This window comes from Taudactylus pleione, unplaced genomic scaffold (assembly GCF_031769625.1).
Source record: "Taudactylus pleione unplaced genomic scaffold, aTauple2 ptg000086l, whole genome shotgun sequence".
Lineage (NCBI taxonomy): Eukaryota > Metazoa > Chordata > Amphibia > Anura > Myobatrachidae > Taudactylus > Taudactylus pleione.
In genome coordinates, this window is record NW_028284488.1 from 20,944,820 (window position 1) to 20,960,108 (window position 15,289).

Here is a 15,289-nt window from a genome sequence, read left to right on the forward strand (position 1 = left end):
TTGTACCCTTGTTGTTTGCTACAGTATGTGTAAACATAACTGTATTACAGAAAAGGGAATTAAGTTAACTGTGAGGAGTCTGGCCTTTCTTTGTTTCTCTAAACATACTGCATACTGTGGAGAAATCCACCACTAGATTCAGAGTAATGGGTATGTAATAATAGCAGTCCGGATGCCTCCTGTCAAAATACCGACAGCAGCATCCCGATGGACGGTATCCTGAGAGGGTTTGGGTAAGTATACTTACCCTCCCCCTAACCCTCCCTTCTTGTAGCCTAACCCTCCCCACTCCGTACCCTATTCTTAACCCTCCTCGTTAGTGCTTAAACCTAAGTTTCCCCCCTTCGTGCCTAACCCTAACCACCCCCCTCAAAACCCAACGCTAACCCCGCTTTGCTGCCTAAACCTAACACTCCTCCCCCTCCCCTCCTCCCCCCGCAGCTAACGGCTAAGACGCCCCCAGTTTACCTCGTTTGGACTGTCGTCTGTCTGTATTTCGGTGTCGGGATTAAGATGGGCGTCGGTATTTCAACGCCTATCTTAAGTTCCGTGTCGGGCTTCCACCGTTGGGATTTAGACCAGCGGCATGCCGTCCGCCAGTCTGCTACCTGCATCTTGATTCAGATAAATGGATTCAACAGAAAGTAAAAGTATAACAATCATATCATCCATCAAGCTACTAGGCACAAAAGTATTTATCCTTCACTGTACAGGGTGGTCAAAACGTCCACATAAATAAGGAAAATTACCTCCTTTTTTTTTCTTTCAACATTCATCAGTTAATGTACGTGGATGACCATTTCTCAATTGGCCTGTAACACCTACAGTCCCCTTGAACCTCTTAATTAATTTTGCAACCATGTAGTGTGTGATTCCTTGCCATGTATCCTGTTAAAGTCCTTTGCTTCTTGCAACTGCTTCCTGATCTGGCCATCAGAACGATTTGTTTTGACAATGGCATTTTTAAAGGGTATCTGCGGTTTGTGAATAAAGTTAAATTTTTTATTAACGTGTTAATCTTTCCTATGTATGGAGACTGTGTACCGCCCTGTATTATCTGTAGAACTTTCGCAGTACAGTTTTTGTTTTCTTCTGTTTTTCATTATAAAACCTGACTATACATAGCTGTTTTATTTCATGTTTAGGCTGAAAAGGTTCCCAAAGTGCAGTTCTGTGAGCTGCAACAAAAGTTGGATGCATGTGAGCAAGCACTGGCTAAAAAGCAGCTAGAGATTGATGAAATGAAGGAAATAAAAATCCTACACCAGGAGGATATGGAGACCATTACTCTTCTTCGCGCTCAGGTGAGGCTGACGCATGACAGTCCACAAATTTTTTTTAACATTGCTTATTAGGCTATAGCACCCTCTTTTAGCATACATAACAGTACATGTAATCAAAGCTCATCACATCGTATACTGCACAATAAATAAAGGTGCAAAATGCTAGAGTAATACAAGCCAGGCATGTTTAGGGCCTTCTTAGACATAAACGCTCCATAGTCTGATAGCATTGCTATATACTTGGTATCTGGATAGCTGATTTAACAATTGTAAACTCACTTGCTGGTAATAAAATCTCCTGTCTATTTATAAACAAATTTTTTATTGAAGCGTCAAGTGTCACATTTATAGACATCACAATGAACAATGATACAAATGCAATGAACACAATAGTTGTACAATAGTGCAAATGGTGTATAATATTATCCGAACAGCAAAGAGAAGAGCTACTGTCTATTTAACCCCACACTTTACTTACGGTTAGCTTTGTCTTCTAATTCCTTAGAGGAATTGGTTCTCGTTCAAAGTAACTTCAAGCCTAATGAGTCTGCTAGTATTGTGGTGAAGATTTTATTAAAACACCCCAAAACATTTTATTTTACATAGACCTCCACTTGTCAATCCTCATTCTGCCTTTTCTTTTTTTTGTAGCCTTTCAAGGTGTACTTGATTGGTTTTAATGTGTAACCAATGAGCTGTGTGGGAATAAATAGTGTGGAATTAAATGCCATATTTTTGTTTGGCTGACAGCTACATACTGAGCAATTGAATCAGCGCTAGTACAATCAACCAGTCTCCAAATGCTGCTGTTAGACATATTTTCAGAACTACAATATCCGATGGTAGTCATTTTTTTTTGGGGGGGGGGGGGGGGGGGGGGTCGGCATTTGCTGTGTCCATACACAAGGTGCAGCACTCCCCTATTCCACACTTTGGAGTACATGTTTTTTTGTCTTCTTATTTTGTGTATCAATATACCCCTAACACCTTTTCCTGTGCGTCTTTTTTGCCCCAAAAGTGAGATTAATTTGATATGCAACACTGTTATAGCTGTGTGCGACTAAGTTTGAATCTGTGTACGAAGTGCTATAATGCAGCGATGGCTGCTTTTTTCCATGCCAAAGTCCGTTGTGCTTCGTATACAGACTCTGTCACACACAGACATACAAGTGTTGCATATCAAATTGAACAGTGCAGTCTTCTTGTGCTTCTTAGTCACATCATATCGCAAGTAAAGACGCAGTTTTGGGCAAAAAAGACGCTAACTGTTTCCTACAAAAAAAAGGAAATGAAAATATATAGATATATATTTGAATGAAGCGGCACTCCAGTGTAGAATTAATATGTTGCCTGGGTGCCCTCCCCAAAAAAATATAATAAAGTCTGGCAATAATGGGCGGCACTCCGGGTCTTTTTAGATGCAAATAAGTACAACTGCTACCACTCGCAGTTAGTTCAACGTTTCGGTTTATTACATTTGTCAAGGACTTTGTTGGCCCATACACAACTAAAGATATATCTGTCCAATCTGTCTGGTGGGAAGGAAAATCTGGTTAATTTTCCAGTGTTTGGGAGCAAATTTCTATTGTTATTTGCTCCCATACATTACCATATGATTGTATTGCGAATATATGGCATAATACCAACATCTCTAATTCCTTAATGCACTGTGCATTTTCTGTTTGTCATACTCAGATGGAGGTTTATTGTTCTGATTTTCATGCGGAAAGGCTTGCTAGAGAAACTATTCATCAAGAGAAGGAGCAGTTGGCAGCACGCCTGGCGTACATGCTACAAGAGAATGAAGGCACGGGCGATAGGTAATAGTTTATCGTGAATATAACTGTATATCGTCTAGTCTGTACCAGGCTTAAGCCAGTATAATAGAATCATGACTGCTTGTGAATATAACTGCATGTTTCCAACACTGAATTTCATTATTCTACTAGAATGTAACAGAATAATATTATACAGTAAATCCATTATTGCCAAGTACTTAGGCAAGATTGTTCAGTGCAGTAATAGGCCACTCTAGACGATGTCTAGTGTGTACCGACCTCGTTAACGTTGGGATCCGGCGGGGGTGCCGGCATCGGTAAGGGCGTACACACTTGCCGATGACGGGAGCGTCAATATTGCACGTCGGACCTGCATGCAGGTCTGACTGGCGATGTTGCTGACGATGCGCGGGAGTGCACATCGTCAGCGACATAGTGGGTACACACTGGCCGATGTGGACGATATGTCGACATATAATATACTGTGTACCCGGCTTAAGCTAGTATAATAGAATCATGACTGCTTGTAGAAAGAATGCTGAGTATACCATACTTTCTCCTTCATCCACTAGGGGACACTGGAGCTTCATGACAGTGGGGTATAGACGGTGGGTTGAGTTGAGCCTGGCACTTTAAAAATCTACAAGTGTGACTGGCTCCTCCCCCTCTATGCCCCATCAACCCCAGTTTTTAGAATGTGCCCGAGTAGAGCCGGTGCACAGGGGCTGTCTCCAGCCCTTATATTAATTTTTATATGATTTGTAAAAGAATCAAGCAAGAGGACAGGCAGACTGTTAGCTGTGACAGTCTGCCTGCATCGTGGGAGCCGCCAGAGAGGGGACCACACGGCTACTGCAGCCTGTGTCCGGTCACCCTATGGAGGGGAGGCTGCTTTAGGCAGTTAGGAGTCATCAGACTCAGCGGGGCCCGCCACAGCTACCACTGGCTTGTGTCCGGGTCCCCGCTCTCCCCTCACTGCCCAGCGCTCTGGCCGCAGCAGCTCGGTGAGTAGCACACCTCTCCTGACTAGCAGGAGAGGTGAAAATAACTGCTGGGTCTGAAAACAGCGCGCGGCTGTCAGCCCCGCTGTCAGTTGCCACGCTGGTGTTGTGATAGAACACCGGCGCTGGCTGTTAGGTAGGCGCGCTCACAGCGGTCCTGCCTCTGCGTGCCGGTGCTTGTGTAAAAGGCACCGGCACGGTTATCACTGGGGCGGTCGTGCCGCTTGCCCCCGCTGTTAGTGCGGGGACAGAACGTCCCACTGTATAAGTGTATGCCGCGCGCATACAAAGCGGCGGCTATTAGGGGAGGAGCTTATGGGTCCCTCCTCCTCTTCCTCCTTCACTGCCTGGGCTAGTTTGGCGCGCTCTGAACGGGAGTGGCGCCTCAGACTGCAGGCACTGAGCGGAGGGGGAGAGGAGCAGATGAGAGCATCTACAGGGGGTCTGTAAATACAGAGGGTGGTTTTAACTACTTTCTGGTCCTATTGATTGCTCCTCCCTTATATGCCTGTCTGCCCCTGTTACTGAGTTGCATTTTCTTGAAATTCTGCTCCTCTTATACTGCTCTGCATGCAATTTGAGTAGCATTATTATTGAAATTCTGCTCCTCCCTTATTGCTCTGTCTGCTCCCATACTTGAGTAGCATTATTATTGTAATTCTGCTTCTCCCTATACTTCTTCTGCATTCCTGAATTGTATGTGGTGCTTGTCTGTGAGTACATGATGACATCCAGGACAGAAAAAACTGCATCACAAAAGCTGTTTGCCTGCACTAAGTGCAGGAAGAAGTTTACCCATGCTCGCTCCGAAGGGTCTTCCCTGTGCGAGACATGTGAAGCAGACAGTGCTAACACGCAGTCTGTCACTCCCTCCTTCATAAATAGTTTGGCTGGGGTCATGGCGGACCTTTCTTCTGAATTAGCCGCTTCCCGTAGGGAACGGGAGTCTGCCAGAGATCTACCTGGCACATCTCACCCTTCTTTTCTAGCAGAACCAGCGTGGGCTCAGAATTTAGTCCGCTCGGTGAATAGCCTTGCTCAAGTGATGGGTTCTGCGTCTAAAGCTCCTGAAGCTACGGTAAGTCGCTCTTCTAAAAAGAGGGCTCTTCCGGCGGTTCTCCAGTCGGATGAGGATTCGGCAGCGGATCACTCGTCTCAGGAGGAAGGGGAGATGCTGGACGAATCAGACGTAGAGACTTACTCACAAGAACCTGAGGCATTGCAAGGTATTGACGCACTCATTCTAGCGGTAAGGGAAGTTCTTAAGATTTCTGGCCAGGAAGCTCCAGAATCGTTAGAAGACTCCTTATTTGCCAGGTCACAGAAGATGGCCGTCACATTCCCTGTTTCTCTCCAGTTGGATGAACAGATGACGGCAGCCTGGCAGAATCCGGACCGTAAATTCCAGATTCCTAAGCGTTTCTTCTCTCTTTACCCATTTCCTGCGGAAAATAGGAAGAGGTGGGAGACCCCGCCACCTGTGGATTCTTCGGTTTCTCGGTTGTCAAAGAAGACCACGTTACCTGTTCCAGGAGCTACTACATTGAAGGAAACCTCAGAGCGGAGATTAGAAACCACTTTGAAATCCATTTATACGGCCGCAGGTGCACTTCTCCGCCCAGGCCTTGGTAGGATCTTGGGTCAACAAGGCTGTGGAAAAGTGGGCGGAACAATTGACTGAGGGTCTTAGATCCAGCACTCCGCGAGCAGATCTGATTACCTTGGCAGAACATATTCAGGAGTCTGCTGTATACTTAGGAGACGCCTCCAGAGATATCGGCCAGGTAGGCGCTAGGATTTCTGCTTCTGCGGTCTCTGCTCGCCGGGCACTTTGGCTTCGTGCCTGGCAAGCGGATGCGGAGTCAAAAAGAGCAGTGGAAGCTCTTCCTTTCACAGGCGATATTTTATTTGGTCCAGAGCTGGACAAATGGATTTCGCTGGCCACTGGAGGTAAGAGTACTTTTCTACCTTCATCAGCACCTCCTCCGCGTCGCTCGTTTAGGGGACCTTCCTTTCGTTCCTTTCGAGCATCGGCAAGATTTCAGGGACGATCGCGAGGTTCGTCTTCAGCGGGGCGAGGAGGCCGTACTAGAGGACGTCAAGCAAATATTGGCCGCCGTCCAGATCCCAAGCCAGCAGACAAGCCTGTGGCATGACGGGCTCCCATCCCATCTCGGAAATCCGAAGGTGGGGGCACGCCTCCAGCGTTTCTCGGAGGTTTGGAGACTGACTTCTCCAGACACTTGGGTTCGAAATCTGGTATCTCAGGGGTACAAGATCGAGTTCGCTTTCACTCCTCCTCGGCGTTATTTTACAACAGGTTTGCCCGTCGATCCCTTGAAGCAACTAATTTTGCGTCAAGCGATCGAGAAACTTTTGCTGGCCGAGGTCCTTGTGGCGGTTCCCACTGCACAAAGGCAACAAGGGTTTTACTCAAACCTTTTTGTGGTTCCGAAACCAGATGGGTCAGTCAGACCCATTTTGAATCTGAAATCATTGAACCAGTATCTTTCATTTCACAGGTTCAAGATGGAATCTCTCCATTCTGTCATTGCAGGACTAGAGGCAGAAGAGTTTCTGGTGTCGATAGATATCAAGGACGCCTATCTGCATGTCCCAATTTGGGTTCCTCACCAGGCTTTCCTCAGATTTGCCATCAGGGAAGCTCATTTCCAGTTTCAGGCCCTGCCATTCGGTCTCTCGTCAGCTCCCAGGGTATTCACCAAAGTGATGGCCGTCATGGTGTCTCACTTGCGCTCTCGGGGGGTGACGATAGTTCCGTACCTAGACGATTTACTCATCAAGGCTCCGACGGCAGAAGTCCTTTTACACCAAGTGTCCCTTACACATCAGATTCTCATTCAACATGGATGGATTGTGAACTTCCAGAAGTCTCAGTTGATGCCGTCCCAGAGACTTCAGTTCCTAGGAATGATTCTAGACACTGTTCTGCTTCGTATATTCTTGCCAAGGGACAAGGCCATAGCCATACAGGAGCTGGTTCGTCTAGTGCTCAGACCCAGGAAAGTATCTGTGCATCTTTGCATACGTCTCCTGGGGAAAATGGTGGCTTCCTTCGAGGCCATCCAATTCGGCAGATTTCACTCCAGAATATTTCAACTGGATCTTCTGTCTCAGTGGTCCGGGTCCCACCTACAGATGCATCGGCTGGTGCGTCTGTCTCCCCGGACCCGCATATCCTTGCTCTGGTGGCTTCGGACGGAGCATCTGTTAGCGGGTCGCCGCTTCGGAATTTGGAATTGGACCTTGGTCACCACGGACGCCAGCCTCCGCGGATGGGGAGCGGTGGTTCTGGACAATCACTTCCAGGGGCTTTGGTCGCAGCAGGAGTCCCTCTTACCAATCAATGTTCTCGAACTGCGGGCAGTCTACAGAGCTTTGATACAGGCTGTTCCTCTGTTACGAGGACTTCCGGTTCGGATACAATCAGACAACGCCACGGCAGTGGCATACATAAATCGCCAAGGGGGAACCCGCAGTCGGATGGCAATGAGAGAAGCCAGTCGCATCCTTCTGTGGGCAGAAAGACACGTAGAGGTCATTTCAGCAGTGTTTATTCCGGGGGTCGACAACTGGGAAGCGGACTACCTCAGTCGTCAGGATCTTCATCCCGGGGAGTGGTCCCTTCATCCCGAGGTCTTTCATCAACTGGTTTGCAGATGGGGGAAGCCACAGATAGACCTGATGGCATCTCGGATAAATCATCAACTACCCCTTTACTGCTCCAGGACCATGGATCCGGCAGCGGTGGGAGCGGATGCTTTACTGATCCCTTGGCCGTACAGCCTTGTGTACCTGTTCCCACCGTTTCCGCTCCTCCCTCGGATTCTCAAGCGGATCAAACGAGAGTCGTCCACCGTCATCCTAGTGGCTCCGGATTGGCCTCGTCGGGTTTGGTACTCCGATCTTTTATTCCTTCTGGCAGACGAACCTTGGCATCTTCCGCTACGATCGGACCTTCTACAACAGGGTCCATGTGTGTACCCGGATTTACGGCGGCTTCGTTTAACGGCGTGGCTATTGAGACCGCCATCCTAAGAAGCCATGGAGTTCCTAGGTCGGTCATTCCTACCATGCTTAGGGCTAGAAAACCGGTAACATCAGCGCATTATCATCGCATTTGGAGGGCTTATATCTCCTGGTGTGAAGGTCGTGGATCCTCCACTTCCTCTTTTCATTTACCACGTCTTCTTCTTTTTCTTCAAAAAGGCCTCGATGCGGGGTTACGCTTGGGATCGCTTAAAGTGCAGATTTCTGCTCTTTCTATTTTTTTCCAGCGTCGCCTAGCTCTGATTCCGGAGGTTCAGACCTTTTTTCAAGGGGTTCTTAGAATTCAGCCCCCCTTTGTGCCACCCACGGCTCCTTGGGACCTGAATCTTGTTTTATCTTTTCTTCAGTCATCCACCTTTGAGCCTTTGCAGGAGGTGGAATTGAAGTATTTGACTTGGAAGATGATCCTTTTATTGGCCCTGGCTTCGGCCAGACGTGTGTCGGAACTTGGAGCCTTGTCCTGCCGTTCCCCTTACTTGATTTTTCACGAAGATCGGGCGGAACTTCGTACCCGGCCTTCCTTTTTGCCCAAGGTGGTCTCGGGTTTTCATCTGAATCAGCCGATTGTAGTGCCAGCGTTGTCGGACTCTTCTGGGGATTCTCACTCCTTGGATGTGGTTCGGGCACTTCGCATTTATGTGTCCCGTACTGAGGGGCTACGTAAATCAGAGGCTCTATTCGTCCTTTATGATGCTAATCGGCGTGGCTGGCCGGCGTCTAAACAAACTTTGGCCAGGTGGATTCGTCTGACTATTCGTCAGGCATATGTTGCTTCTGCTCGACCACCGCCGGTATCCATTTCTGCGCATTCTACGCGCTCTGTGGGTACTTCTTGGGCGGCACGTAGAGGTGTCTCGGCTTCACAGCTTTGTAGGGCAGCGACGTGGTCTTCGGTTCATACTTTTGTACGTTTCTACAGATTTGACACTTTTGCGGCTTCTGCTTCAAATTTTGGTCGTAGTGTATTGCAGGGCGTTCAGCACTCTCCCCCCCAGGAGGGTAGCTTTGGGACGTCCCCACTGTCATGAAGCTCCAGTGTCCCCTAGTGGATGAAGGAGAAAACAGGATTTTGGTACTTACCGTTAAATCCATTTCTCCGATTCCACAGGGGACACTGGACGCCCACCCAGTGCTTCTTGCCTGTTCTCAGTTGTTTGTTCTGCTTCAGTTCTGTTGCAGTTTTGTCTGTTTTATTGTGTGACTGTTTATCACTGCAGCCTGCTGTGTTCTTGCAGTGTGTCAGTATGTTGGATGTTTCTTTTCCTGTTCTCCTTCTCTGTTCTTCAGTCTGTTCTCCGTCTCCTCTCGGGCTCAGTTCTTTAAAACTGGGGTTGATGGGGCATAGAGGGGGAGGAGCCAGTCACACTTGTAGATTTTTAAAGTGCCAGGCTCAACTCAACCCACCGTCTATACCCCACTGTCATGAAGCTCCAGTGTCCCCTGTGGAATCGGAGAAATGGATTTAACGGTAAGTACCAAAATCCTGTTTTAATAAATGACAGTAACTTCCTAGTATACTTGCTACTAAGCTGGGGCCTGTAAGCTGGCAATAAATTATTTTTGCCAGTCTTTGGCACACTATGAACTTGATATGCACACTGATTATGGTTCCAATCCCAGAGAATAAGAGCAGCAGCAAATGGTGTATTGAATGTTGTTTTTTTATTTTATTTAACTGGTCACAGAGTAGAAACCCACTGCTGTATGACTTTCCTTTTAGGCAATCCATAGAACAACTTCAGTGGCGACATAGATCAACCAGGCCATCGGATAGTGGTGACAGTGCAACCCTTGTGTCAAGAGGTAAATTATTACACTGACACAGTGGTGTCAAAATTATAATCTACATACAATTATTCTTTAAGGCCTATTTATTATCACTGCATTTTATGTACAAAATTTGCACTCAAATTTAACAGTCACCAAGCATTTCATTTTCTTCTGTCAAAATGCAGTTGGACACATTATTTTATTATGTAACTTGCACTAAGTTACAAATTTTGTGCATAATTTGATGTTGGTAAATTAGGTAACAGGGGCTTTCAGCGAGATAATTATTTAATACCAGTTATTTATATAGCGCACACACACATACATTCCGCAGCACTCAAGAGAATATTTAGCCATTCACATGAGTTCCAGCCCCAGTGGAGCTTACAATCTATATTCCCTACCACATATACATACACTAGGGTTCATTTTTGCCAGAAGCCAGTTAACTAATCAATATGTTTTTGGATAGTGGGAGGAAACCCCACAATGCTGTGAGGCAGTAAGCTAACCATTGCACCACCGTGTCCATTTGTATTATGTCCATGTTATCATCACTCCCAGCAATAGGGATTAATCTGTTTTAATGGTGGAAAAAAACTGATATTTAAGAGAATGAGAACAATGCTTTTTGAAATATTAACATTAATCACAGTTATGAACTTGTAGATTTTCACTTTGTTTTTCATTTTTCAAACACAGCCTGTGAGATGAATGACAGTTGGGAGCTGATTGGCTGGCACCTTATCACTTTCTAATCACTTTTCACTCTGTCTCCTAACACTGCTTAGTAAATAGACCCCCTAGTCATTATTCCTCTGGGGCAGCAACTTGAATAGCCCACTGTTCACCACTAATACAATAGATTTATGTACATGACTTGTATGTACATATAGAATTATTTCAATTTTTAAGCATCACTAGATCCACAAACTACATAAATACAACCAGTTTGGACACTTGCATACAGAACATTGCCAACTATTTTTTATATATTTGCATAATTTTGATGAAATAAAAACTTCTGTAGACACACACCTAATGTTGCCTGATAACCTGCACTCACTCCCCTGTGTGCTGACATATTGGACAACAGCACTCCAGATGCAGAAATCATTATGGTTGGTTAGGGGTTTTAAAATAGTATGAATTGGGGAACGTGTACTAAGAGCCTGATTCATTACGGATCGCTATTGCGATTACAGCTGCGATTACACACACCCCTCCGCTGCGAAAATATTGTATTGAATGCTATCGCAATGCTATCTCACATTCGTAATACCTTGCAGTCCTGCGTATACATCGGTAACATCGAGTAACATTGGCCCCTCACGCAGAATTACAGCAGGACTGACCTTACTCAGAAATTGCTAACCTCGTTGTACGCAGTGAGCACTCAAGCTACATATGCCATAGCAGAGGCTAATTTATGCACACCCATGCAACGGCGTTCAAACGGCCAGGCACGCCTGCTTTTCACCAACCATCGCCCACCCTCCTCCACGTCACCACCTCCAAACACTCACTGCCTGTCAGTCACTCTGCTATGGCTCTCCATGGTCTGCGTGATCGCAGTGATGCCTTCTTGCACGCGCACTACAATGTATAAGCAGTATGTAACAATCGGCCGTCTGCGTACGCTTTAGCAGTTGTGATCCATGCTGAATCAGGCCCTAACTTTATATTTTAAGTATCTGGAAAAAAAAATATCATTGGAGGAGAATGAGGGTGTCCATTTCCTTGATTGCTGTATATACAGTAGATGAAAAATTGTTGTTCTTATGTACACAGAATCTTTAAGAAACTCTTTTCTTATCTACAGGAGCAGAGAACATGGAGCAGCCGCGGTTCTCAGTACACACGTGCCCTAAGTGTCAGCTCATGGTGCCAGACATTGATACACTGCAGATCCATGTCATGGACTGTATCACATAAATATATCAGAATGAATCATTTAAGTTTAATGAAACTGATCAAACTTCTTACTATCTATTTTAATTAATTACTTCCCAAACCTCATTTTAGAGCTATACCCCATCTTCATCCAGGTGTATTCATTAATGATTGATTAATTGTAAAAGATATGCATTAAATACTTGCAAAGCATGACATTTTTGGGGTTACACAAAGACAGGTTTGAGAACCATTTGTCTAATTGTGGAAAATAGAGGGATCCAATTACTTCTTTCCGTGTTTAATCAGATTCATGTACAGACATTTCCTCAGTTTGTATGCGATCATCTGTAAAGCACAAGCCATTGATTGTACCGTCATAAAGAAAACCCTGAAAAAATTTGTTTCAGGAAATCTTTTATTTCTTCAGACCGTTTTGCACAGTGAGTGGAACAGAATATGAAAATTGTTTAGCATTTATTTGTATAAGTATATACTTGATGAGCAGTAGCTTCCTACAGGAATTGGGTATAGGATGCCGGAGATCAGAATCCGGACTTCGGCATACCGACAGGGTTAGGATACTGACACCTGTCGGTAAGTATCCTACCCGTACCCCTAAACCTAACCTCCCCCTAGTGCCTAAATCTAACCCTCCACCCCCCTAGTGTCTAAAACCTAACCCCTCCTCTAACCCCAATACTTACCGTTGGGATGCTAGCTGTCGGGATTCTGGTGCTGGCATTCTGAGCATCGGTGTCCCGACAGCCGATATTCCAACTACCTCCCCCCTAGAGCAATTGGTTTATATCCAAATTACAGTGAGCAATTGTATTCAGCTGCAACAATTGTCAGTCTACCTCTGTGAATAATATTTTGCTTAGTGCAGAGAACATACTTTCATATACAGTACGTATATTGCATCCGCTCCCTGGGTATGGAATTTGTTTATTATACCACCACCTATTTTTCTATTATTTTTATGAATTTATCACCAATATATTTTCCTTTTAAAAGCAAAAAGGATATTAAATGTGCTGTATATATGTTATTTTAGAAAAATTGTTAATGCACTGACAGGGAAAATACTAACTGGCAACATATTAAGCAGGCTGCATTGGAATATAGCTATTACTGCTGGTTTCATTATGACTTAATATTCTACAGAAATACTGTAACTGTGCTGAAAAAAAAGTAGCCTACACAATTGTTCTATAGTCTCTACTGGTGGCTTCTTATGTGCCTTTTAGGCTGCTCTTTTTACACTGTAAATTTCATTTATAAAATTGTTTTAAGGGCTGAAGTTGCACATTTTCATATACTATGCTCAAGACTTTTTGCACTGTTACATAACAATACTTACATACAAATTGAATTACCAGAGCAAAGAAATGCGTACATCCCACTGCATGCCCAGCAAGCACAGACTTCATTCTGCTCTGCATGTTTTGTAAGAGGACAGGACTTCAGGATGATAGTTAGGTCCATCAAAGGTGGTAAAAGTTAAAAAGCATTTCACCAATAAATCATCACATTTGGCAAAATTGGAGGTTCTTCTCTCAGACATATTAGGGCCTGTCATGCTGGGCATACATTATGCAAGTATTGTCCAGATCCGCTAATCTACATAGTGTATGACCATGACCGATCAGCAATGATCGAACGGCCGGGCATGAAAAATCTTCCAGCATGCCTGACTGATCAGATCATTTGTTGCCCACATCTGGCAGTGAATGCACTCCCGCTGCTGACATTTCCCCTATTCCTTCACAGGGGAAGAATGGGGAAATGTTTCCTCACCAGGAGAGGAATGCAGATATCGTGTGGCCATATACTGTGACATACCTCAGAGTGTAAAGGGGCCTATCCATTAGACGACTTTTGAAATGATCCGACCAAAACCAGGAGGTTTTGAGCGAATCGTTCAGAAAGTCGTCTAATGGATAACCGGCAAGGACCAGTGATGCATATGCACGCTGGGTCCTTGCCGACCCCGACTATCTGCCGAACATGCTGGTCAACCTGACGACGCTCGTCAGGTTCCTCATGTTAGCAGATAGGGAGGTCGGTCTCCTGCACTGAATGACGTTCAGTGCAGGCACCGCACTCGGCGACCTGAAGGACCGAACGCTAGACATTCAGTTTTTCAGGTCGCGTAATGGGTAGGCCCCTTAAGGCCACGATATCTGCTGGATTTCATGCTATCAGATAAAATATCTGTCTGTCTTGGCAGACATTATACCCAGTATTAGTGCCAGTTGTAAATACACACAGACTAATGGCGGTAACTTTTGTACTGCATATTTTAACATGCCCAATGATGAGCCTATTGGTTTTGATAACATTATTAGATGATATAGCACTATTTTGAGGCAACACCCGGCAATACAGTGTGTGAACAGCATTACTCAATCTATCAAGAGTCTCACATTTTCATAATTTTCTCTTTATTATATTTCATACTTACGTGTTAATCACTTCAATCAATCACATTTTATGACACGCCATCCACTTTCCTCAATCACAGAATGTGTATCAAACAACCGGTCTAAATGTCTGTACCATAGCCTTCTACCATTACCTTATCAGTAGCCTCTTATCCATATGGCCAGGCTAACAATAGTGTCTCTTCACAGCTACTAGTTAAGTATGTGCATGGTCTTGGAGCAGCAGTACAACACCTTATAAATGTCAGATAATGCTTTTGCAAAAGCCAGCCTGAATTATTAAATCTGAATAAAAATGGATTGCTATGAATTATTTTATAAAGTAGATTGCTTTGCTTTTTTTATTATCCTTTGTCACATGTGGACTATTGGACTTGTGCAACAATTTTATTTACATATCAGAACACATCTCCAAAGTATACATTTCACTAGAAAAAAAAAATAGAAATGACTTCTTTAGGATCCATAGGGTCCACAGGAACTACTTTGGGGTATATGTGGTTTGCAGGAAACCAGGCTTCAAACAGTCAATGTCTTCCGGTCCCAGGATGCATTGGGTCCTCCTCTATCTATAATATATATATATATATATATATATATATATATATATATATATATATATATATATATATCACAGGGGCTCTGCACTCACCATAATAACTGATAGTAATAATAAACAGTGGGGTTTTGGTTCATGAATTGATCAATGCATTTAAGCTTGCAGCCCCCGTCGCGGGACCCCACTTTACTGCAAGTCCCTACTCTGTTGCTCAGAATTATAACATGGACATAGCCATCACATTAGTGTTAAACTCAGGGTATGCTATCAAGGTTTAAAGCTCACAGCAACTTTGCTTTTAAATGTGAGACAGTTACCAAGCACACCTGTTGCAAAGCACCTAGGAAAACAGCTGACACAAGTTAGATAACTAGTTAAAAGGGGTGCATGAGGAAATGTAATCACAAAAATGACTAATTATAAAAATTAATCATAATAAACAAAAAGCTCTAATCCACGGCACTCACCATTCCTAGATTTGGGGTGC

At 44.6% G+C, this 15,289-nt stretch overlaps 1 protein-coding gene across 1 annotated transcript in view; it reads left to right on the top strand.

Annotated features, from left to right (window-relative positions):
• OPTN (optineurin) overlaps positions 1-14,568 on the top strand; it is a 73,012-nt gene extending 58,444 nt beyond the window's left edge. Inside the window, exons 11-14 of the mRNA XM_088468769.1 lie at positions 1,146-1,304; positions 2,979-3,103; positions 9,854-9,936; positions 11,726-14,568. Of these exons, the coding sequence (XP_088324895.1) occupies positions 1,146-1,304; positions 2,979-3,103; positions 9,854-9,936; positions 11,726-11,838 (480 nt within the window). The 3' untranslated portion in view covers positions 11,839-14,568. The remainder of the gene's footprint in view (positions 1-1,145; positions 1,305-2,978; positions 3,104-9,853; positions 9,937-11,725) is intronic.
• The last annotated feature ends 721 nt before the right edge of the window (positions 14,569-15,289 follow it).